A 24,162-nucleotide genomic window follows, 5' to 3' on the forward strand; every position below is an offset into this window, starting at 1 on the left:
CAAACTAATCCACACGGTTTTACACACACCCAAAACAACATAACTTGTCACTTAAAGTCACGGTTTTAAACTTTGGAGTAGCTTGTGTACAATAACATTTACCCTATTATTATTATTATTATTATTATTATTATTATTATAAAATTTTACTATAAAATTGATTATTTATATTATCAATAAATCATAAAATAATAAGTTGATATTATATAAATTTATTTATAAACTTGCACAATTTAATTCCAAGTTTGTATCATATGAATATAATTTAAACATTTATACATATAATTATATAAACATATAATATTATATAACACTTAAATCAAGCCCCATACTCACAACAGTGTTCATTACACTCTCTGAACTTTATTGTTAGCCAATTTACTTCTTGAACTTCACACATGCAAAATCAGTACCTCAGTTAGTCTTGTTGGAAAACATAGTTTTGCATCTCATACAAAACAAGCAGCAAAAAATTATAGATCTACTTCATTCATATGAAATAACATGATATATTTAAATTGTGTACCTTGATGTAGTAAAATTCAAAACAAAAAGAAGATTGAACTTAGGGAGAATTTCAATATTTTCCCTAATTCCACATATGCCTAAAATATGTGGTTTCTCAATTAGTTCAATAATTTTTCTTTTGGAAAAATGTATTCAAAAGATGTTTTAGAGAAAATTGTTTTTTTTTTTTAATCATAAGTACGTATTAACTGCCTAGGTAATTAGTTTATTTAATAACTATTATTAAATAAACAACTGATTATCTAATTAGGTTAGCCTTTTAGGCCAACCCAATTAGGCTTTAGGGTCTGTTTGAATAGAACTTATTGCTAAAAACTGAAAACACTGTAGCAAAATAATTTTAAAATGTGTGAATAGTACCGCGGGACCCATTTTTAATGAAAAAGTTGCTGAAAAGTGAAATTTGTGGGTCCGTGAACAGTGCACGAATGCACTGTTCACAGAAGACTGGGTCAACAACTGCGGCTGGAAAAAAAAAAAAAAAAAAAAAAAAAAAAAAAAAAACTGAAAACGCAAACGCAGCATTTTTCAGTGGAATCCAAACGCCCTCTTAGTGTGTAGCTTAAGATGGACCAAAGGGACAAATAAGGCTCTAACTCCAATGGGCTTCAGGTTTATCTATCAACTCTTGACAAGCTTAAAATTACCATTAATTATATAACAAGTACCTGTATCACTATAGAAATATAATTGCACTCTAGGCCTTATTAATAAATTATATCCCAAGACTCTAATTTAATACTCCCTCTGTCCCACTTTGTTTGTCTTGTTTGAAAAGTCAAACTTTTTAAGAGAACATTATTTATTGTCTTGTCTGCCTTATAAAAATGTATAAGTTTACAAAATTACTCTTAAATAAATTTATTAGTTTTTTTAAAAAATTAGTTATTCTTAATGAGGTAATTAAAAAGGTGACCTCAATTAGATTGATTTTTTTTAGTTTTCTTTTCAAATAGTTTTGAAAATAAAGTAGGGGTATAATAGGAACATTAGTAAACTAATATCTTTTATTTTTAAAAACAGGACAATATTTTAGGACATCCCAAAATGGAATAGAGGACAAACAAAGTGGGACGGAGAGAATATCATTTGACGCCTCCATGAAAAATCCATAGTAAATAAAGTCATAATAAACTGTCACTTTGTAAACAACTATTTTATTCCTTAAGTCTCCGGTTTAATCTTTTGGTTATTCATATATTTTATGAAATCTTATTTCAATATATATATATAATTTAGTAACTCTTAACTAAAGTGGCTGGAATTGAATAACCAATTCTCGTTAAATTTATCTGAAGAAGATATTTCGTGTCTCTAAGAAAAAGATTATAGATTTCATCTTAAGAATATGTGTTCCCCCAACACTATATACGGTTACCTAACATATTAAGACTTTGACCGTTAAATTAGATTTCATTCTTGATATACAAAACGATCTGTATTTCATGATCGGGTTCACAATTCTCTTAGAATTGAAAATCTATAAAAATAGAAGTCGTGAGATTTATTATTCAAGCAACAGATGTTAATTAAATAATTAATCTCACAGCGGTTCAATTTAATATGTCTTATACACTTAAAGCATATTAACATATCAACTAAAAGTTTCAACTTCCTTGATCAAGACAAATCATCTTAGTTGACATGTTATAATCTTCACAGATGAAGTCCCAATTTTATCACCGGCTACAAACTAAAGTTTTGAACTTACAAATAACTTGTGATTTATATCTTCTGCCACTAAATCACATACTATGTATCTCAAGGTCTATATGATACTGTCCAAATATTCATGTTACTATTATTTTAGATTAAAAAAAAACTTAATTATTTATAACATAATGTCATACATTACATCATACAATGAGATTTTAGGGAACTAATCCTAACAAGTCTACCATTAATTTACTAGGAAAAATGCTCATAAGGATAAAAATACCAAAATCAATCATCTAAAGTGTGAATTAATGGAAAGAAGAGAGAAACATTTTAAGCGTAAGTGATGATCGACTAGAACCTCCACAACATCCCTCCCTTTAATGCTAGAGTACGTTATTTTGGTGTTGAACTTGATGTCCATGATCTCATCGTGTCATTCAACTGCGACTTGATCTTTTGTTTTCGTTTTGAAGTGACACTATCTTTGTACTTCTTAATTACTTTTCTTACTTTATTTTTGTTCAATTAAATTTAAATATATGGGTAGATTGGCTTTTTGGAAAATCTAACAAAATATGGTTGATGTGTCCATATGATTAAGCACTTACATGACACTTAATGATCATAATACTAACGGGGAAGGACATAATGATTATTTCGAAAATTGGATTTTATTAATTAGCATATTTTTAAAACTATTTAACAAACTAACATCTCAAGTGTGTGAGAATCGATTTTGTGGTTCTAAATCAAGTGTAATAAACTTGTTTTCCATGGAATTTGAGTCTTTAAGATTCGATTTCTAACAAACCCAAAAAGAAAATCATCATCAAACCAAAGATTCAGACAAGAAAAATAACAAATCATCATCAAACCGCTTTACCCAAACAAGAAAATTAAGGAATTCGGCAAACCTTCACTTTGAGCTTCACCGCCACCGCCTCTGGAACCTTCGCTGTCACTGCCTAAAGTCTAAGCCGATTGTTTCTTTGTGTTTCTGTTTGGGTTTCTTCTTCGTCTTCAGGTTTGTTCATCTTCTTTGTGTAGCTGTCTGGGATTATTGGAAGTCGAGTCTTTGAAGCTCAAATTCCATGGAACTTGAGTTTATTATGCTTGATTAGCACAACAAAATTGAGCCCCTTGCCCTCGAGATGTTATTTTGCTAAATACTTTTGAAACATGCTAACTAACAAAATTGTTTAAGTTTTAGTATTATTTTGAAAAAAAAATCCTTGAAAATTGAACAGAAAGAACAAAAATGAAAATAGGTCCAAACTTTTAGGGCAAAGGTGCAAATATAAAGGCAAAAGGTGCAAATATAGAAACCGAACCTAAGTACAGTAAGGTGGAGTTTGGATAGGCGTTTCTGCGTCCGCGTTTTGTGTTTTGTGTTTTGTGTTTTTTTTTTTTTTTTCCTCCAGCCGCAAGTGTTGACCCAATTTTCTGTGAACAGTGCATTCGTGCACTGTTTACAGACCCACAAATTTTACCTTTAAGCAACTTTTTCATTAAAAATGGGTCCCACGGTACTATTCACACATTTTAAAATTATTTTGCTACAGTGTTTTCAGTTTTCAGTTTTCAATTTTCAGCAATAAGTTCTATCCAAACGGACCCTAAGTGTGTAGAAAAAAACAACGTCGTTTGGCACTCGACAATGCCCCCAACGCTTGTGTTCATTGTGGTTTCCTAATTTTGACCAGTCTGTCTATCACACCACATTTTACAAAGAGGTTTTCAGTTCTCTCTCTCGCTCGTTTAGAGCTAAAACAAATCACAGAGAGTAAAGAAAAGAAAAGAAAAGTAGGTGCATTGGGCAGAACTCAGAAGTAGAAGATGAAGCCAAGTTTGGGTCTCATATGTATTGCGCTTTTGATCTCACCTTTCATATTTGGATCAGCGTCTTCATCTTCTTCTCCTCTCAAACACCCACTTCTCGGAATTGCTCCTGAAGGTGACCCCATTTCCTAAACAAGTTTTTTTATTTTTTATTTTATTGGATACTGATGGTATGAAGTATTTTTTGTTGACACAGATGAGAAATATTACAAGACATCATCGGATTGGATAAAATGTAAAGATGGATCAAAGAAATTCAGCAAAACCCAGCTCAATGATGACTTCTGTGACTGCCCTGATGGCACTGACGAGCCTGGTTTCTATTTCTTTCCTTTACCCTTCTATGAAATTTTCTCATTGATTTATTGATTTTGATCAAATGGGTATATTTTAATTTCTTAGAAATCAATGAAATCATATATGTTTGGTTGTTTTTTGTACCATATTGGAAGATGGGCTGTCTTTATTTGTTATATTTAGCTTTAGAATCATTCAGGAATAGATGTATATGGAGATTTCATGATTCACTTTTTGATATTCTGTTCAACTTTATAAGCATAGGTAGTCTGTTCAACCTTACTTTTTGTTCAATTTGTTAGAAGGGGTCCTGCACTAAGCTCCTGGATTTGGTGTTACCTCCTAAGAAGCCCATACACTCCAAAATCTCCAGCATGTCCGTGTCCGACACTTGTCCTTGTCAGACAAGCCAGCGGGGGACACTCCTACATGCATGTCCTCATTGTGTGGAGGAAAAACATATATACATATATATATATATATATTTTTTTTTGGAAAAAACTTTGAATTTAGATATATTTTAAAATTTTTTATAATTGTTATTTATTTTCAAACTTAAAATAAACATATAAATACATAATAATAAAAAATTGTCATATCCCCACCATGCTCTATCCTAATTTTTCAAGAATTGCTAAGAGAGAGCCTTCTTTTTGCTCTATTGGGAATTACATTACATTATCATATCACAGTGTGGTTTCGTTTTTTGTTTATCTATTCTATCTTCATTGCAAATGGAATTAGGTGTCCACATTTATTTCTTTGATCATTGCACTCGAAGTACAAGTCATTGTAATTCTTTTCATTATGAAAGATATTTCTGTTATTTCTCTATTACTTTAGTTCACATATTCTTTTGTGGGTTTTAGGTACCTCGGCATGCCCCTTGGGAAAATTCTATTGTCGGAATTCAGGACATGCTCCTCTTTTCTTATATTCTTCTAGAGTGAATGATGGTATATGTGGTAAGTTTTTTTTGCTTAATTGACTAGCCACTTCACTTTTTAGTTTTTACTTGATGAGCTTTCCTTTTGACTTGAATTACTATACAAAAAAATGTTACATTTTTCATTGCTGAAGTAGCCAACCCAACTATCATTTTCCCTCTTATCCAATGCAACACTAAGAGGATTGAATGAAGCCTGATATATCATAAGAAATAAAGGGGTAACATCCAAGATAGTTTAGGAGACCTTACTTATCCTTAAAAAAAAAAAAAAAGAAGACAGTTTAGGAGACAGCAGTTGGCGCTATTTGGAAGCGTATAGAAAAAATTTTGTTTTTAAAAGATATAGTTCAGTGTACCTTGAAGGAAAACTGCTTCCTGCCTTTGATATTATACCTTCACTTCCATGGGCTCGCAACTAAGAAGTTTTGTTATCTTCCTTTAAACGCTGTTTGTGTCTAGATTTTCTGTTGTATCTCAATTGTTTACCTGACTCACTTTGTAATTTAATCTTACCTGTCTACGATATGTAGACTGCTGTGATGGGAGTGATGAGTATGATGGTAAGGTGAAGTGCCCAAATACTTGCTGGGAGGCTGGCAAAGTGGCTAGAGACAAGTTGAAGAAAAAGATTGCTACATATCAAGAAGGTGTCACTTTACGAAAGCAGGACGTTGAACAAGCAAAACTATCTCTGGCAAAAGATGAGGCGGAACTGTTAAAGTTGAAAGACGAAGAAAAAATACTGAAGGTGCTTGTTGAACAGCTTAAAGGTATAGTTGTGTGACTTGTGTCCATGTTGTGCCCTTTTCTTGTTGTTTATTTTCAAGTAAATATAATCGTAATCATTGTGTTTATCCCTAGGTTGTAGCCCAGCTAATCAAAGTTGAATATTTTGTTTAGAAGATTAAGAGCATGTTTGGATACCACTTATTTGCTAAAAACTGAAAACACCGTAGCAAAATAATTTTTAAATGTGTGAATAGTGCTGTGGGACCCAAATTTATATTGAAATTTGTGTTTGGATGACTTTTATGAGTCCGTGAAAAGTGCCATGGGACCCACATTATTTCAGCAAAACGCACAAACACTGGTGATAAATGCTATCCAAACTCCATCTAAGTACAAGTGGTGAGCCACATTTTGAATATTCCAATTAGAAAATAGCAATTTCCTTGTTTTGAAACGCTAGGAACTACTAGAAGATGTTCTAGTTACTGCATAACTTCAACAGAATATAGTAGTTATAGACTGATGCAGCGACGTTAGATTTGAGAATAAGGGGACAAAGGTTGCTATTCTGATTTGTAATGAAGAGGACTATAAGAGACATGATGAGCCATCTGCTGTTAATCTTCTAGAAAACATAGAGTTTTTTATTTTACTCTAGTGACCTTGGTCCTCTTTCTGACTGATAGATATTGCTGTCTTACTTGAATATCCTTTGTGATTATTTTGTAATATGAAGTTTACCACCATGTAATTGTTGTTTGCATCACCTTCCATGTAGAGCGTAAGGATGAAATTGAAAAGGCAGAGGAGAAAGAACGATTACGGAAAGAGAAAGAAGAGAAGGAAAGAAAAGAAGCTGAGGAGAAGGCTAACCAGGAAAAGAGCAAAACTGAGCAGGAAGCTAATCAGGGGACAAGTGAAGCTGAGGAGAAAACTAACAATGAAGAAAAGCCCATTGAAAGTATGCATGTTGATGACATTGGAACTTTGGAAGATTCTTCTGCAGATCAGGTTATTTTAATTTTCAAATTAATATGATGCTGAATTTCAACCAACCTTTACACGTATTGTGTGTACTGTACACAAAATTTCATATGATTTTCTCTTCATTGTAAATGTTAGGGTTGTCAAATGCTTATAAATTGCCCGTATTGTGCACATCTTTCAACTAGTTAAGCTAAAAGACGAAAAGAGAATACATGATACACTATGAAACTTCTGAAACTGTGGGTGATTAATCTTCCTTCAATAGGCATCATTTGTAATTTTTATGTTTACTATTGAACTTTGTCAGATAAATGTTGTACATACCTATAGTTGCCCATGCCTGCATGCAACCACAAACTTGTGTATAATCATAGGTGTCGAATTACCTGTGCTTGGCCTGTGACAATAGTGACTTTTCCTCTGTATTGTAAATAAGTTTATATCTACTAGTTTCTCATTCACAGCCTTTTAATAGGATGTTGTAACTGAAAATGATGAGTCAGAAGCTGAAGTAGAGTACAGTGATGACTCTGGGAATGAAGGATCTCTTGTTGATGGAGTAGAACAGGTAAAATCCTCCCTAAAGTTATATCCCCCCCCCCCCCCCTCTTTTTTCCAAATAGATATGGAGGGAAGTGAACTCGCAAAGAATGTCATTATCTGATCTTTTCTAGATATTTTTATCTCAATACAGCATGCAGCAGAAGCAAAGGAAGAGTCTGCAGTTATCCCTGAAACTGTTCATGATTCTGAAAGCAAGGTATCTCCTCATAAAGCCAGTGTTGTGATATTTTTCTCTTCAATTCTATTAATTGGAAATATAAATTTCTTCATTCATGTCCTCTATTATATCTCCAAATCCAACTTATCATACCACTTGATTGCCCGACTTGTTAATACCTAACTATTCAATAAAGTGTCATTCTATTTCATTTTTTGATTGGTAAGTTACATACCTAGTGGGTGTTGAACCCATGATCTCACCCTCCAACCAATTATTATGGGAGAAGGAAATTCCAGTTCAGCTTTAACTTATTGGAATATTGCCATATTATTTCTTACAAATATCATTGTGTTATGGATATGGTATGTACGTTTCATTTGCTAATAGGTAAAGATAAAGAGAGGTATTTGGAGATTTTCACCCTTGAGATTTTGAAAATGACTAAGATTTCGTTTTAGTCTAATAAAATTCTAGTCTAGGGTGGACCAATTCCACATTGACTGATATTTTTAATATAAAAATTCTATAAACAAAATTATAGGGTGAGTGTGGATGAGGGTATGCAAATATTATGTTGACTACTTCTAGATGGGCATTCAAGTAGAAATAGTTGTGTAGGAAATATGAGTCACTAATATCTGTGGGGAATGGTTTTTGAGAGGTGTCGGAGTTTGTATGTGTTACATTCTCGAGTTTTACAATGTCTAGTAGCTTTGACTGAATTTAAATATAAATGATATGCATGTGTGTGTGTGCGTGTGAGAGAGAGAGAGAGAGAGAGAGTTAAGATATGTTTTCCATCATCAGCCTTTTCTTTTTCCAAAGAGGGGAGGGGCACTTTCCAAAGTTTCTAAATTTTCTTGGAATCTTAAATTACAACATTCCTTGGTATCTTTAGGGGAACGATGCATCTGAAAAGACTGAGGGATTATCAAAGGAAGAGTTGGGTCGCCTTGTTGCTTCTCGCTGGACAGGAGAGAATACTGAGAAACAAACTGAAGAAGTTGATGCTGCAAAAGATAAAGATCATGGAGGCCATGAGGAGATGCATAAGGCCACACATGATGAGGAAGATGATGGCTATGCTTCGGAAACAGATGATGACAACCAAAGATATGAGGATGAAGATATGGAAGATGAGGTAGATGAAGATTTTAGAGAGGAGGATCATTATGATTCTGGTTCATACAAATCTGACTCAGACACTGAACCAGACTTGTCAGGTTTGCAACAGTTTGTTCCTGGTGAATTTGTTGTTTGTGCCTCCTTTAAAAAAAAAAAAAAAAAATCTGTTTGTTTTTTTTATAATGATATACTCCTAATTTTTTACTAACCAAATCATCATTTAGATATAACAACCCCAAGTAACCCTTCTTGGTTGGAGAAGATACAAAAAACTGTACAAAACGTTCTACGTGCTGTTAATATTTTCCAGACTCCAGTAAACCAGACAGGTATAACTGAATTTTTATGCTATATTCAGTTACTAACACTGGAAATAAGTGCAAGGAAATGGCTTATCTGTTTCATTTTGGCTTCTTTAGAGGCTGCTAGTGTACGCAAAGAATATGATGATTCCAGTGCCAAGTTATCTAAACTTCAGTCAAGAATATCAAGTTTGTCGCAGAAGCTTAAACAGGATTTTGGTTAGTACATAATGAACTGTGTCTGTATTTATGCTGTAGGTTTTGTCTTCATTGTGAGAAAGTTAGTTGTTAGCTTGGCTTCCATACGCTAAACTTGGATTTATTATTGCAGGGCCGGAGAAGGAGTTTTATTCATTCTATGATCGTTGCTTTGAGAGCAAGCAGAACAAGTTACAAATTTTGTCTTAGTCTAATAGTTTATTGTCTTCATGATATAATGGGTTTTTTTAAGTACATTGCAATGCTGTTTATTTTCAATTTTTTTTTTTTAACATTTGGGCAATAAAAAAATCTTGGTTCAGGTATGTTTACAAAGTCTGCCCATACAAACAAGCTTCCCAGGAGGAGAGCCATACTACAACTCGTTTGGGGTTGGTATCTCTTACATATATTCTCCCTTACATTTCTAGGTTCCTTGGTTCTTTTTGTGTGTATATATTTTGAGGTGATATTTTAGGTAAACCAGAAGAAGGATCTAAACAATATTATCTAGGTATCATTTGTTGTCTATTATCTAAACAATAATTTATAATCTATTATTGTTATTTCTTCTGCCCGGGAGATCTTTGTCAGAGACTTTGAATGCATCTTAGTTGTTGAACCAATCAGTTTAATTCTAGATTGATATCCATGCATCGAGAAGAATGCAACATTGAACAATAAAATTATGACATAATTGTGCCATTGCTCAGTTGGTTACATCTCCTGGTATGGAGCACAAATAAATGGTAACATTCTAATCCGTACAGACCACCTTATCTTGTTGGTCTTCTCTCAGTAGAGTCATGGCCGGTTGTTGGTGCTTCTGATATTCTGTTATTTTTGTTCTAGCACTTTTGGAAATATTTAAGGATATGGGTTTATCATTTTTGTATCTGATTTACGTTGTGTATATGTGTGACACAGACACCACGTCCCTCTACTTGCTGTGACATTTCTCTCTCTCTCTCTCTCTCATGTGTTTTATTCTATTCTCAATCAGCTTACTTGCTGTTTCTTTCTCTCCATTTCTCTCTGGATCATAGGCGCTGGGACAAATTTGAGGATTCATACCGAGTCATGATGTTTTCAAATGGTGACAAATGCTGGAATGGGCCTGATAGAAGTTTGAAGGTACTTATTCTCATGCTATAAAGTTGAGTCATGTCTTTGTTTTCTTTGGTGTAAAATGCCCTTTTTCAAAGGGTGAGTGAGGTTGTGGCTTCAGTGGTTGCTTTAGCTGGCAATCATGCTTATAAAAAAAGGTTGTTACTGTAGGCCACCAAGTTTTACTAGAAGTGCCTCTGAAAAGAACTAAATGCCCTTTTTTCTTGATATATCCCTGCAATTCTCTGCGTTGATTCACAGGTCAGGCTAAGATGTGGACTGAAAAATGAGGTTGCTGATGTAGATGAACCAAGTCGTTGCGAGTAAGAATTGCTATCTTCTCCCTCTCTGTCTGTCTCTGTCTGTCTCCCTGTCTCTCTATCTCTCTCATTGTTAATGTTGTCATGGCAGATATGTGGCATTGTTATCTACCCCAGCTCTATGCCTAGAAGAAAAGCTTAAGGTATTTTTTTCTCAATCCTAAATAATTTGCGGTGTTTGTTGCTTGTCTCCTGCACTAAATCCTGACGGTAGAATGGGTAAACAATGAAATGTGACAGGAACTGCAACATAAACTAGAGTTGATGAATAAAGAACAACCACAAAGCCACGATGAACTTTGAACTTTCTGGATGGATTTGCCCTCGAATGGATTTAGAGTAAGCTGACTGATTAAAGTGATCATTTGATAATGGGAAACTAATCTATTCAATGTCCAAGGTTAAGAAATGTATAATGCGGCTTTTGGGCAGGTAGTTTGCAAAATGTTAAACGCAACGTCTGAGGTGGACTCCTGAAATTTTTCTGTTCCGGAGCACACTTGATATGGCAGTTGTTTTTTGTGGGGGAGATGGATTGAGGTTGAGCCTTGGGACTTGCGAGCCCTCATTTCAAGTTGGGCTTAGCTAGACTCGTCTTGATATTCATCCTGAGTTACATTCTTGAATTGAGGTTAATTTAAGTAGTAGTACTAAGTAATACTAAAAGTCAAGTGTGATTGTTGCACAAAATGATACATCTAGTGCACAAAACTTCACCAGCAAGCAGTCTTATCCTTAATTTTTTTAGAGTGGTTGATTCCGAGACATGATAGTTCCTTAGTATTACTGGTGATGATAATCAGTGGAAAGTACTTTCATTAGTTGAATCTTTGTTTTTTTAAATGTAACTGAGATCAATTTTTTTTTTAAAAACATATCATTGTGGGGAATCGAGTTTCGAAAGTGGTATTAGATTTAGAAAAATGTTAACGGCGCATCATATGATACCTTTCTGTCTCACTTTTCCTGCTCCACTTTATACTCTACTAATAAAAACTTGCCACATGTTCATTTAATTAATTAAATACTACTATTGATTAATATCGGTAGCATTTAATAAGTTAATAATGATAATATTTAATTAATTAGGTGAACACGTGACAAGTTTTTATTGGTGGAGTATAGAGTGGAACTGAAAAAGTAGGATAGAAGATTTGGAATCTTTAAAGATGAGTTATTGTGAAGTACAACTAATAAATAATTGGCATGAATTGAAGAGAGAGGCTAAATATACTGCTAAAGTAATAAATGAAACTAAAAAAAAGTTAGCTTCATTAACTCCACGCTGCATAAAATAAAAACCAACAATTTCTTAAATGGCACCGGGCAGTGTCCACGACCCATTTATATTTAGGGGGGTGTTTGGTAGGTAAGTTTTAATACATTTTTGTACATTTTAAATAATTTTACACATATTTTACTTGCATGCATATTAAAAACACCCCAACAACATTACTTAAATTAACCAAACAGGCGTTAAACATAGTCCCGTGATTGCCTGCCGACTATCTTTTTAATATTGAAATTGACAGCTAAACACGTAGAACCTGTGATGATAAATGAGAGACAACCAACCCAACTGCAAAAGTGCTTGGACTTCGCAGTTTGCACCAGTTAAAAGGCAACAGCCCAAGGTTTTACTTAACTTTGTGAGCGTGTAGTTTGGGAAAAGTTTGAACCTGGAATTTCATTATGAGCAATCAACGGCCTTGTGCTATGGGCATGAAATATCACTAGCACCCATTCAAAACATTGGGCTGCTTTATTATGAGCCCCTTTAAGCCAGAAAATTAGAAATAATAAATACTGTTCTTCCACATGGTGGTCATAAAAGACCTTCTAGTAATTTGTAAAGTCATATACTAAGATGAAAATTTGACCATCATAGAGTAAAAAATTGGTCAAAGTAGAAGACATTTCCTTATGTGTTTAGGGTTTAGGGAACCTTATGCGGAAAAAATACAGAGACAAGACTCAAGAGGACCCAATTTTTCACACCCGTTCAAACTTCAAAGGCCAATTTTATTGAAAGAAAACATTTGTCGGTGTTCAATTCAAACATCAAGTAATTTCACTATTGTTGACGTTGATAGCAGCCCTTTGGTTTTCCTCTTGAAACGCTCTCTAATCCTAAAACCAACGGCAACCGCCAACAGCTCTGAACCGTTTCTCGTTTTCCAAAAAAGCCAACTCTTTAGGCTTTTTCACCATATTTTGAGGTGTTTTTACTTTTTACACACTTTGAAAATATTTTTCTTCTTTTCTACTATTTACTTTTTTGATAAATCTTTTGTAATATATTTAAAGTAATTAAGTGATGATTAGTAAAACGTATCCAAATAGACCAGCACGAAAAGAGTCAGGGTTCTTTAAAAAAAAAAAAATTCCCTCTCGCTATAAGCAATAAACAAAAAAGCATATTCTCTTTTTTATGATAAACACAAAAAAGCATATCCACCTAGTAGTTAGTTTTGGAATTAATAATAATTAGCACCTAATATTATAGATGATACCTTCTTTTTTATTACTTTTCTTTATTGTGTGCTATAGCAGCTATTCTGCTATCAGTGCTATGTGCCTATGCAAGATATTTTTATAACATTTCACCCGAAAACTCTTGAGTGTTAGTTTGTTTTCTTTTCTTTTTTTTATACAAGACAAATTTTTTTATTTGAAGTAATTTGACTATCCGTTCTTACTCATGAAGTGACCATTACATTAAGAGTACATGGTGATAATTGTTAATTTATTCAGTGACAATTGGTTCAATTTAAAGTCGGTGTCAATTTATCATAATTTATTATGAAAAATATTGTGAGATAGATATTTTTCATTTTAATAACACTTTTTTTTTGAAGTAGGACACCTTGTGCACCAAGAAAATGTTTTAAATTTTTTATTATTATTATTTTTTTGGTTGGGTCAAAAGAATACTCCTTCTAAACCTATATAAAAAAAACCTATTACATTGTTCGGAGTAGTGGGCATTGAGCCATTGACAAAACACGCTGCCTTCGTTACTTCCCTTTTCAACTGTCTCTCTCTCTCTCTCTCAAGTCTTAATCTCATATTTTCTCTCCTTATATTTAGATTTTTACAATCTCAAAACACAACAAAACTCTTTTGACTCTTCCTCTTCTTCTTCATTTTTCATCGGAGATTTACTCTTGTTTTTTTCAATCTTCTTCTTCGTTAAGAAAGGGAAATGGAGCAGAAACCAAAGACCAAGATCGTGTGCACTTTGGGACCCGCGTCCAGGTCGGTTCCAATGCTAGAAAAGCTTCTCAGAGCAGGCATGAACGTTGCTCGCTTCAACTTTTCTCATGGATCTCACGACTACCACCAGGAAACCCTCGACAATCTCAAAACCGCCATGGAAAACACCGGTATTCTCTGTGCTGTCATGCTTGACACCAAGGTAAAACCACCTCTCCAGACCTTTTCTCCATCTGGGTATTCATTTTTTTTTCTCTCTCTTATTCGATCGGTTTCTTTGTTTGCCTTTCGTGCTCCACTTATTTTTTTGGCTTTGTTTGTTTCTGTGCTTTTTGGGTGACCTTTCTTGTAATTACCCACATGGGGTTTTGTCTTTTTCTTTTACATTCGTATATATAGGCATATAGTTTGTTGGATCAAGCAAATACTATTTGAACTCTTATTGCACAATCTGTGGTTTTTGATTTTATGCCAAGTGTTCACCATGAGTCCTGCTATTCGTTTCTTGTGCAAGGGACCACAATCCCACTGTCTATGTTTTTTTTTTACACATTTAAAACTGTCTATGATCTTTCTGGCATTATAATTTATGACTTGCATTAAGAAGAATCTCAAATATACTTGCACAAACTCCTACTTTTTTTGGGGGTCTGGGAGAGTTGATTGGTAGGAAGCCTTGTTACTAATTTTTTGGTAAAGGTTGATTCTTGGACTTGAACTCGTGACCTATTGCTTTGGTGCAAGGCACTTGCATCTTGGCCATGTAATGGATTGTTTCAATATAGGTAGTATATATTCTTTAAAAGAGTGATTAAATTCTATTTTAAACATTCCCATTTCATGTTTTTTATTTTTTTATTTTAGGTTTCTAATAATGTTTGTAGTTATTTTTAGTGGTTTGTGTCTTGGATTTATATTCCACCAAAATTAGGGATAAGATTGGGTATTGGCTATTACCTAAATAACTATGATTAGGTATTTGGGGGTGTACAAATTGTATTTCTTTATCTGAATTTTTAGTCTCTATTTCCTTTAGTTTTTGATTATATTGTATCTGCTTCTTTTTCAGAGCCTTCACCATTGTGAACATGATGTTCAATTTTTTTCAATAAAAGTCTTATTACCTATCAAAAAAAAAAAAAAACCACCCTACATTGTAAACAGGAAATGGGAGAGGGTCACTTGGGTCAGTAATGGCAGGTGAAGTCGTAGTGATGTTTTGGACCCTCTAGCTGTGATATGAATCATTTATGTTTTTTGGTCAACTTTTTCTTATTTGGGGTGGGGAGTAGAAGGTGTGTCATGGGGAGTGGATGTGATGTTTTATACAAGCCAATGAGCTATGCTCAACTGACACTTATTTCTAATGGGTTGGCGGGTGACGTCTTGGGGTTCAAGACCTAATGGGCTTGTGTAGTTTACCAACAAAAAACAAATGTTCTAAAAAAAAACTGTTGTCTAGATATATGGAGGATTGTTCCAGACTGTTTGATGTGGTGTATTTGGCAGGAACGGAATGCCAGAAGCTTTGAGGGTTGCGAACGATTCAATCTTGAGTTTAAGTCTATTGTCTTTTTTACTCTTCTCAAATAGTGTTTAGTTATACCATATTTTTCTTGTTTTTCCCTTCTTGTTTTGCTTGATCATTGTAACTTGGTTTCCTGAAGTTTTTGTTCCTTTAGTACATTTCCTTAGTAAGGCATTTTGAATGGCCTTGAAACTATGGTGATGACTTTTCTTTTTCCATTTATTTTGTCACCTTTTTCATTTCCGAATGTTGTTATTGTTCTTCTTCATTTTATCTAAACCTCAAGTAAGCCATTCCTAGTGGCTAGTGGCAAGCTTTTAAAGTTCTAGATCAAGTTACTAATAAAAATATAGAAAAAGAGTTAATTTCTAATTGATGTAACAGGGTCCAGAGATTCGAACTGGATTTCTCAAAGATAGCAAACCCATCCAGCTGAAACTGGGTCAAGAAATCACCATATCTACTGACTATAGCATAAAGGGTGATGAGAATATGATTTGCATGAGCTACAAGAAGTTGGCTGTGGATGTACAGCCAGGAATGGTGATACTTTGTGCAGATGGCACTATCTCATTTAAAGTTTTAGCTTGTGACAAAAAATTGGGTTTGGTTCGATGTCGCTGTGAGAACACTGCAGTTCTTGGCGAGAGAAAGAATGTTAATCTTCCAGGGGTTGTAGTGGATCTCCCAACTTTAACAGAGAAAGACAAGGAGGACATCTTGAAGTGGGGAATTCCCAATAAAATTGACATGATTGCTTTGTCTTTTGTTCGAAAAGGTTCAGACCTTGTGGAGGTTCGGAAGCTGCTTGGGAAACATGCTAAGAACATACTTCTCATGTCAAAGGTATGTTGATGTTTGTGGAAACTTTAAATTATCTTGAAATGTGGTTTCACCAATGCTGCTTATGGTGGAAGTCAAAACCAAACTTTGGAAATTGCCTTGGCCTCAATTAAAAAGGATAACTGGCAGTTTTTGCTACTTTGGGTATTTTATTGAGAATACATCATGACCTCATTTGGAATTATATGGAAGTTTTTTCTGGATATTTTCTGATATCTATGAGATCGTTAGCAGTACCGCATGTTTACACTTTCAAGTCAGTTTTGACTATTTGATTCCGATACTTGTGTTTTATTTTGAAATTTGTGTGGCAGGTTGAAAATCAAGAAGGTGTTGCAAATTTTGATGACATCCTTGCAAATTCAGATGCATTTATGGTGGCTCGAGGTGACCTTGGAATGGAAATCCCAATTGAAAAGATATTTCTTGCACAGAAAGTGATGATTTACAAGTGTAACTTTCAAGGAAAACCTGTTGTGACTGCAACGCAGATGTTGGAGTCAATGATCAAATCTCCTCGGCCAACTAGAGCTGAAGCTACTGATGTTGCCAATGCAGTTCTTGATGGCACTGACTGCGTGATGCTGAGTGGTGAAACAGCTGCTGGAGCTTATCCAGAACTTGCAGTTCGGACAATGGCCAGAATTTGTGTAGAAGCAGAAAACACCCTTGATTATGGAGACGTCTTCAAAAGAATTATGCAACACTCGCCAGTGCCCATGAGCCCATTAGAGAGCCTGGCTTCTTCTGCTGTCAAAACAGCCAACTCAGCAAAAGCAACTCTTATTTTGGTCCTAACCAGAGGAGGAAGTTCTGCAAAATTGGTGGCCAAGTATAGGCCAGGCATGCCCATCTTGTCTGTGGTTGTCCCGGAGATGACTACTGACTTGTTTAACTGGTCGTGCAGCGATGAAGCTCCAGCAAGGCATAGCCTAATTTTCCGTGGATTGATTCCAGTTTTAAGCGCAGGATCTGCCAGGGCTTCTGATGCAGAGACAACAGAAGAAGCATTGGAGTTTGCCATTCACTTTGCCAAAGAAAAGGGTCTCTGCAAGAATGGAGATTCTGTTGTGGCATTGCATAAGCTTGATAATGCATCTATTATCAAGATCTTGACCATCAAGTGATGATCATTTCCGATCTTTTTCCTACAGCCTATTTCTCTCTTTGTTTCCCTTTTTCCTCTTTTGCCTCTTGTCGGAAGTGGCTAGTCTCAAGGTGAGCAAATGATGATGCCTCTGATTTTGCAACCTTGCTTTTGTTTCTGGTCACAGAAACCTTTATTACTAGTAAAATGTGTTTTGATGAGAAAAATGCATTGAGATTTAGATCTCCAAATGTCTGATCATATAAACTTTGACACAATGGTTCCTTTGGATAAAGATATTATAAAAGAAAGATTTGGATTTCAATTGTTAGTTTAAATGACTTAAATAGAGTATGAAAAATGCAATTTTATTTATTTTTATATCGTTGAAATTTATTGATGGATTTGAGCATTAGAAATGATTAGATTTAGACGTCAGATGTTAATTTAAATCTATAATATATAAAAATGTCTTTGTTTAAGTGCAATCTTTAGAGTATGATCTTTAAAGCTCAATTCATAATTCGTTGTTAAGTCTATATCAAACAATTTATCCTGGCAATTGTTTTTTAAATCCTTTAGATCCAAATGCAAACTATGAGAACTTGTTTTAATTTCCAAAACAGGGATCCAAATCTGTTTAAGTGGGCAAGAGTGAGTATTATTTGTTGTTGGTTGGGTACCAGTCAGGATTGGCTGTAAAGCCTAAATCCACATTACAACCTAGATGTGAGGAAGGTTGCCTAAACTAAAATGTAATGCAATAATTTGAAGATGGTTCAATCCATATTGAAAGATAGGAATTTCATTCACATTATTGAAATTCAGATTTCTTCAAAACATTTGGAAATTAGTTCTAAAAAAGGTTATTGGAAAATGTCCATCTAAGATTTGAAATTTTTCATTTTAGTAGGAAGGAATTATATGTCTCACCCCCGAGCCCCAGCCCCTGTGCCTTGCCCATCTTAAGTGCATAAATTTAATATTTTTACACATATCCTATTATTAACCCCCAAAACATCTCTCTCTCTCTCTCTCTCTCTCTCTCTCTCTCTCTCTCTCTCTCATCAGTATTGGTGCTATCTCATTAAAGGATAAAATGTATGTCTCTACTTGTTTGATGTCCACTTCACACAAATTTTCCCCATACGGAAAATGGAAGGGGATAAGAGCGCATTGTGTGCTTTGCCTAAATGCATAATTTAAATGCATATGCTAAATTTCAGTTTCATAGCTTTTTTCTTTCCCCCAAAGATATGATAAGATTTGATCCTATGAGGTCTGTTTTATTGTGATTGCTTGTTATCATGAGTCCAATACACCAATTAATTTTTTGTGTAAATAATATTCAAAATTAAATTCCTTATTTAACGATCTTTAAAAAAAAAAAAATTATTTAATAACAAGAGACTTGACCGATTAAACCATATAAACTCACATTAATTCCATGAAATATGATGAATTCAAAATTTCTATTTTATTTTATAAGAATTAAGATGAAAAAATCCATGATTAAAAAAAAAAATTTAAAAGAAGAAGATAAAGAAATCCATTACCACGAATGGGAATTTCAGAAAAAAATTTGCAATGGTCATGGCAAAAGGGTACATGATTTAATCATTATATTTTTTTTAATGAGAGATTTGGCAAAAGGTTATAACCTCTTTTATTTTCATCAGTAAATTACGCCAAATATGAAATACCAGTGAACTCCTTGCTAAGAATGGACAAGGTGAAGCCGTGAATAGCACCTTACAGCTTATATTTTCTAATCTTATATGAAGTATACATTTGCTTCGCTGTTTACTGTTTAGGACAAATTGGGATAATTTACTTTTTTTTTTAAAGATACTTTAGGGACCAAGAAACCCAAAAAAAATTTAATTGATCCACCGCAAATTTTGACCTACGTATTACATAATTTACCATTATTCTCCACCTTACAAAAGTACTTAGGAGCCATTGCAATTCAATTAACTATGGCAAAGACTGTGTGAAATGTTAGTAAAAGTTTCTAGATTATTCCTCAAACAAAGTACAAAAGAAAATTTATCTATACATTTCATCAGTTAAATAAAAATAATAATTCATCAATCTCAGCACTAGTTTTGCATTTGATTCGGCAAAAAAGGTTTAAAAGTGGGTGACTCCCTAGAAAAAAAAAATTATTGATACAGACTATACAGTGAAAGCTGTCAAGAGTTTGCTACACAAAGAGGAACATGACCAATAGATCAAAATATTCTCCATCTTGGTTTCAGACTTCAAGGATTTATATGTCAGAAACAACATTCTGGCATTCTAGAAAAAAATAATAATAATAATGAACGTTGAAATATATGTAAGACCAAAATTGGTTGAATATATGCCCACAACAAAACTGAAAGATTTCAAAACGAAAAAAAATTAATCAAGAGTCAAAAACCCATCATGCCAAAACAATATTTCTCCATCTCATTTTCAGAATTTCTTATATCAGAAACAATATTCTAGCATCCAAAAACATATACAATTGCATGATTCAAATCCTTCTTCTTCTTCCTTTTTATCAATAAGTTGCAATGTATGGATCGTGAATCTCCGCCCTCATCCCTTATCCTATTATTATTGTTATTATTTTTTTAGATGCTAAGTTACACATGCATTCAATGAATTTTATATGAATTTCCGCTCTCATCCCTTAAGCTGTTGTTATTATTATTTTTTTGGATGATAAGCTACACATAAACTCAATGGATCTTAAATCAATAACTTTATCGTCCAACCAATTATTATAGGAGAAAAAAGTGCCAATCGAGCTAAAACTCATTAGTCCTCTATTATATTATTATACGAGAGAAATGGCAATTGAGCTATAAGCCTATAACTCAATGGTGCAATTCAAAACGAAAAAACCGAGACACATTTTTAGACCATTCACATGGTTTCAGCGTATAATTGAAGTGATGAACTGGCAACTTTTTGTCGGCTGGACCAATCAGGTCGTGTCATCTGTCCCCACATTTTATCACCAAGCACAATCAGCTAATAGGAAAAGCATTGTTAAAAGAAGATATTGTTTGTAGTATTAAACATTTCTCAAATCACAGACCCAAAGAATAAAATTATTTATTGTAGAGAGTTTCGGACACCCAACATCTAGCAATTAGTGCATAGAAAGAATCAGATACCACATGGGTGCATTTCTTAAAAGTCTTATCTATAATGGAGTTTGGTCCAAATCAAACGGCTCCACCTCCTGTTATCAATATACCAATTCAAACAAGCAGACAATCCATACACGAAATTACAATCATATTGGAACTTTCAAAGCACCTAAAACACACACAAAATAAAAGCAATGAATGAAAAAAAAAATTTATACAATATAACAGTAGGCAAATTAAGAAAAACAGCAATTCTCTTAAGAGGGTAGCAGGTGATTTACAAGATTGAACACACAAATCGTTCTTGCAAGATTCGGATGCAGCAAGTACGATAATATATACATAAGGGATGTCTGGCAATATATTGAACATTAAACTCATATAATGACTGAGGAAAATATATTCAATTCTCATCTGTTTGAGATGCATTCCCACTTCCAGTTGCATTAGCTGACGAAGATGACGGTGTTGAGGAAGAATTACCTCCACCAGATTGAGATGTTGAAGATGAAAAAAAACTAGGAAATGGCCATGGAAATGAAAACCTTCTTGTATTTCCACTTCTCCCATCTCCATCTCCTTCTCCTTCTTCGCCACTAACTTGACTGCTCTCATTGCTCTCACTACTCTCTCTTGGGGTATTAGTACTGTTTCTAGACCCATCATCTGAATCACGCTTTGCCTCATCAGCAGGCAGCTGGAACCTACATACTGGACAAGAACTATGAAGCTCAAGCCAAGGCAGAATACACCCACTATGAAATTTATGCTTACAAGGCATCTGCTTTGCTTCAGCACCCATCTCAAAATCATCTAAACACACTGAACACTGCAAATTATCCTTAATTGTCACAGTAGGCAATGCTTCAATGGCCTCCTTTTGTGCCGGTGGTGTCCCATATCTATTGGGGTCATTCTCAGCCAAATGCTGCAGCAATAAATCTAAACCAGGACCAATGAAGTAATCACCTAGCGACCCAATGGAGCTCTGATTCTCACCTTGACCCCGGTTTGAATCAAAAGAACCTTGAACAATCACAGTTTGATTAAAAGGGTTGATCAAAATTACGCGTTCTCTTTCTCTTTCTCTTTCCCTCTCTCTATCCCTATCCCTATTATCCCTATCACCCTCCGAATTCTCAGACATTTCGGATTGCATTCCAGCTCGAATGCCTTGGAGCAATTGTAGTATAGTAGCTGAGCTTCTTCTCCTCCTCCTAATAATGGATTCCAATTGACGCTCCGCATCAGCCTCACCCCCATGGCGTGACTCGCCATTATCATCATTGTTATCCTCCTCCTCGTCCTCCTCGAATTCAAAACGTCTAGTCCGCCCTCGGCGGCGAGGATTGCCCATCATGCCGAGCAAGATAGGGGCCCATAAAGAAAGGGCACGGTCAGATCCAAATTCTGTTTCAGGGTCTTGGTTATCCCCAGCAGTGCTGCTCATTTCTTCAATAAAATCATCTTGGCAAAAGGGACATTTGATACCAGTTTCCATAACAGGATTCACCATTTGTGAACACCTGTGACACCAATACCTTGCTGCCATTGTTTCCTCCATATTTTCTTCTCTCTTCTTTCCCCACCACCACCACCACCACCACCTTTGACTCTGTCACAATCAAAAAATTGAATTTAAAAAAAATAAAATAAAATCAACACAGCAATTCAATGAATAATAGACATCAACCATCCCCAACACAAAAACCCTCATAGTCAAACATTCATTCAACGGCAAATAATCAAACAGTTTGCAAGCCTTTCACAGATCTAAATCATCATCAACCTTTTCAACCACCACACCCAAAAAAAAAAAAAAAAAAAAAAAAAAAAAGAGGAACCCCACAAAATTCCAAGATTAAAAAATTGCCCAGAAACACTGTTTGAGATTATAGAATAAAGGTCACAGATTTGCATACCCATTAACCTCAAAAAAGCAAAAGTCAAACCCCAAAAAGCAAAAGAACCTGGTTAATATTGTGAACCAAGATAATCTAGTAAGCCCAAAAAAAAAAAAAAAAAAATGCGTTTTTGAAATTGGTATATTATAACAAAAATTGTTGGATCCGCAAATAAATAAAAAGAAATGAGATTGAGAAAAATTTTGCACTTACCAAGACCCAGAAGAGGAACAAGAGGAGAGAGCAGGTCCAAAACCAAAATCTAAAAAAAAAAATGATAAAATATAGCTCATGGGTATTGCATATCAGAGAAAATAAGGAGGGTTTAGACTCAGTAATTTATGTTTTTATAAAAATAAGGAAAGAGAGAAAGAAAGTTAGGTGAGAGACATAGAAAAAAAACCCTTTAAAACTGTCATTGGAAAAAAAGAAGAGAGAAGGATCTGGAACCATCTAATAATTCTTAAATTTCATAAATTTTTTTTATTTTATAAATTTAGAAAATTTTCCTAAATTTTTTGATAAATTCAGAATCACAAAAAAAAAAAAAGCAACAATTATGATATTAGATAAAATTACAACCATACAAGCAAAGGAAAGGAAATAACATCATCATTGAGTTTGTCAAACAAAAATTTAAATTAAAAGGAAACATAAATAACATAAAAAGATATATATAGTCAAAAGAGTTTTGAAAATCTTTACCTTAACCCACCTCACAATACATCACCACAAAAGCTGTGTTTTTTTTGGTTTTTTTTTTTTTCTCTAGCCTTGTGTTTTTTTTTTTTTTTTTTTTTAAATTGTATTAGTAAGAGAGGAAAGAAGGAATGAAATGATAGCGAGAGAGAGAGAGAGAGAGAGAGAGAGGAGAAAAGACAATGGCAATCAATAGAATGGAAAGATTCTATTGATTGGGAACAAGGACAACAAACCGCGTTTTCCCCTCTCTTTCTCTTCCACTATTTCCTTTTTTCTTTTATTTGTTTTGTTCTCTCTTCCTATATTTTATTGTTTTTTTACTCTCATCTTATCATGTTTGCTGTTTTTAAAATGTAATTTTTAATTAATTTGTATTTTTCCCTCTTTTTTAAGTTTTTGATTGTTTCTATTTTCTTACTTTATGTTTCAAATTTATATTTTTAGTCCTTCGTGTTTGAGTCTATTTTTAAATTAATTATCCGTACATTGCTTTAAGTGAATTGGTTATTAAATACGGAGTACATTATAAAAGAAAATTAGTTTTTTTTTTTTTTTTGGTCTCCTTAGTTTCCCAAATTTTCTTCACATCCAAAGAAGAAAATTCAAAAAGAGAGAGAAGCAAATCAAATGAATGGAAATTTAAGCAATCCATCCAGGAAGAGTGAGCATGTCATAAGAGAAGATGTGGACTTGGGAGACTTCTTCCTGACAAAGGAGAGGCAACTATGGTAGCAAAAGTGAGGGATGTCCACATCATCTATCTCACATGCTTAGAGGACATCATGGCTTTTGTGATTGGACAGAATTTAGCTCTAAACCAATTTAAAAGAATCACTTCTAATATTTCATGCGACAATTTATAAAATTATAGGAAAACTAGGTATTTGGTTCTATTCGATATAGGGGTGCCCAACTCAACCGGTGGCTCGACCCACCCAATAAATCCAACAGGACCCGCGTCGATCATCGACC

The 24,162-nt window shown here is 34.1% G+C and overlaps 3 protein-coding genes across 5 annotated transcripts; 2 read left to right on the forward strand and 1 right to left on the reverse strand.

The window, feature by feature from the left end:
• Positions 1-3,813: 3,813 nt before the first annotated feature.
• Positions 3,814-11,607, forward strand: LOC142607538 (glucosidase 2 subunit beta). Of its 2 annotated transcripts, none has more exons than XM_075779075.1 (17): positions 3,814-4,141; positions 4,223-4,342; positions 5,193-5,288; positions 5,803-6,042; positions 6,780-7,012; positions 7,464-7,556; positions 7,683-7,748; positions 8,611-8,935; positions 9,062-9,166; positions 9,257-9,358; positions 9,471-9,528; positions 9,661-9,729; positions 10,384-10,471; positions 10,706-10,767; positions 10,856-10,907; positions 11,005-11,103; positions 11,197-11,607. In XM_075779075.1, exons 1-16 carry the CDS (start codon positions 4,024-4,026, stop codon positions 11,065-11,067), a joined length of 1,890 nt encoding a protein of 629 aa, XP_075635190.1. In that variant the 5' UTR covers positions 3,814-4,023; the 3' UTR covers positions 11,068-11,103; positions 11,197-11,607. The 2 variants fall into 2 exon arrangements, with proteins under 2 accessions (XP_075635190.1, XP_075635191.1); XM_075779076.1 differs by having other exon boundaries at positions 11,201-11,607.
• Positions 11,608-13,741: 2,134 nt separating this feature from the next.
• Positions 13,742-17,763, forward strand: LOC142607539 (pyruvate kinase, cytosolic isozyme). The gene is made up of 3 exons (XM_075779077.1): positions 13,742-14,182; positions 15,893-16,354; positions 16,666-17,763. Exons 1-3 carry the CDS (start codon positions 13,970-13,972, stop codon positions 17,476-17,478), a joined length of 1,488 nt encoding a protein of 495 aa, XP_075635192.1. The 5' UTR covers positions 13,742-13,969; the 3' UTR covers positions 17,479-17,763.
• Positions 17,764-20,779: 3,016 nt separating this feature from the next.
• Positions 20,780-23,443, reverse strand: LOC142607498 (E3 ubiquitin-protein ligase SIRP1-like). Of its 2 annotated transcripts, none has more exons than XM_075779016.1 (2): positions 23,194-23,443; positions 20,780-22,199 (listed from the first exon to the last, which is right to left on the reverse strand). In XM_075779016.1, the coding sequence occupies exon 2, from the start codon at positions 22,146-22,148 to the stop codon at positions 20,988-20,990; it is 1,161 nt and encodes a 386-aa protein (XP_075635131.1). In that variant the 5' UTR covers positions 22,149-22,199; positions 23,194-23,443; the 3' UTR covers positions 20,780-20,987. The 2 variants fall into 2 exon arrangements, with proteins under 2 accessions (XP_075635131.1, XP_075635132.1); XM_075779017.1 differs by having other exon boundaries at positions 22,702-23,381.
• Positions 23,444-24,162: the final 719 nt, after the last annotated feature.

The sequence above is a fragment of the Castanea sativa genome, chromosome 8 (genome assembly GCF_040712315.1).
Source record: "Castanea sativa cultivar Marrone di Chiusa Pesio chromosome 8, ASM4071231v1".
NCBI lineage: Eukaryota > Viridiplantae > Streptophyta > Magnoliopsida > Fagales > Fagaceae > Castanea > Castanea sativa.

Excerpts from the sequence above, each read along its gene's own strand:
- LOC142607539 (XM_075779077.1), top strand. The coding sequence starts at position 13,970 with ATGGAGCAGAAACCAAAGACCAAGATCGTGTGCACTTTGGGACCCGCG. Across the intron at positions 14,183-15,892 it reads CTGTCATGCTTGACACCAAG|GGTCCAGAGATTCGAACTGG; the intron begins GTAAAACCACCT and ends TTGATGTAACAG. Across the intron at positions 16,355-16,665 it reads ACATACTTCTCATGTCAAAG|GTTGAAAATCAAGAAGGTGT; the intron begins GTATGTTGATGT and ends TTTGTGTGGCAG.
- LOC142607498 (XM_075779016.1), bottom strand. The coding sequence starts at position 22,148 with ATGGAGGAAACAATGGCAGCAAGGTATTGGTGTCACAGGTGTTCACAA.
- LOC142607538 (XM_075779075.1), top strand. The coding sequence starts at position 4,024 with ATGAAGCCAAGTTTGGGTCTCATATGTATTGCGCTTTTGATCTCACCT. Across the intron at positions 4,142-4,222 it reads TCTCGGAATTGCTCCTGAAG|ATGAGAAATATTACAAGACA; the intron begins GTGACCCCATTT and ends TTGTTGACACAG. Across the intron at positions 4,343-5,192 it reads TGATGGCACTGACGAGCCTG|GTACCTCGGCATGCCCCTTG; the intron begins GTTTCTATTTCT and ends TGTGGGTTTTAG.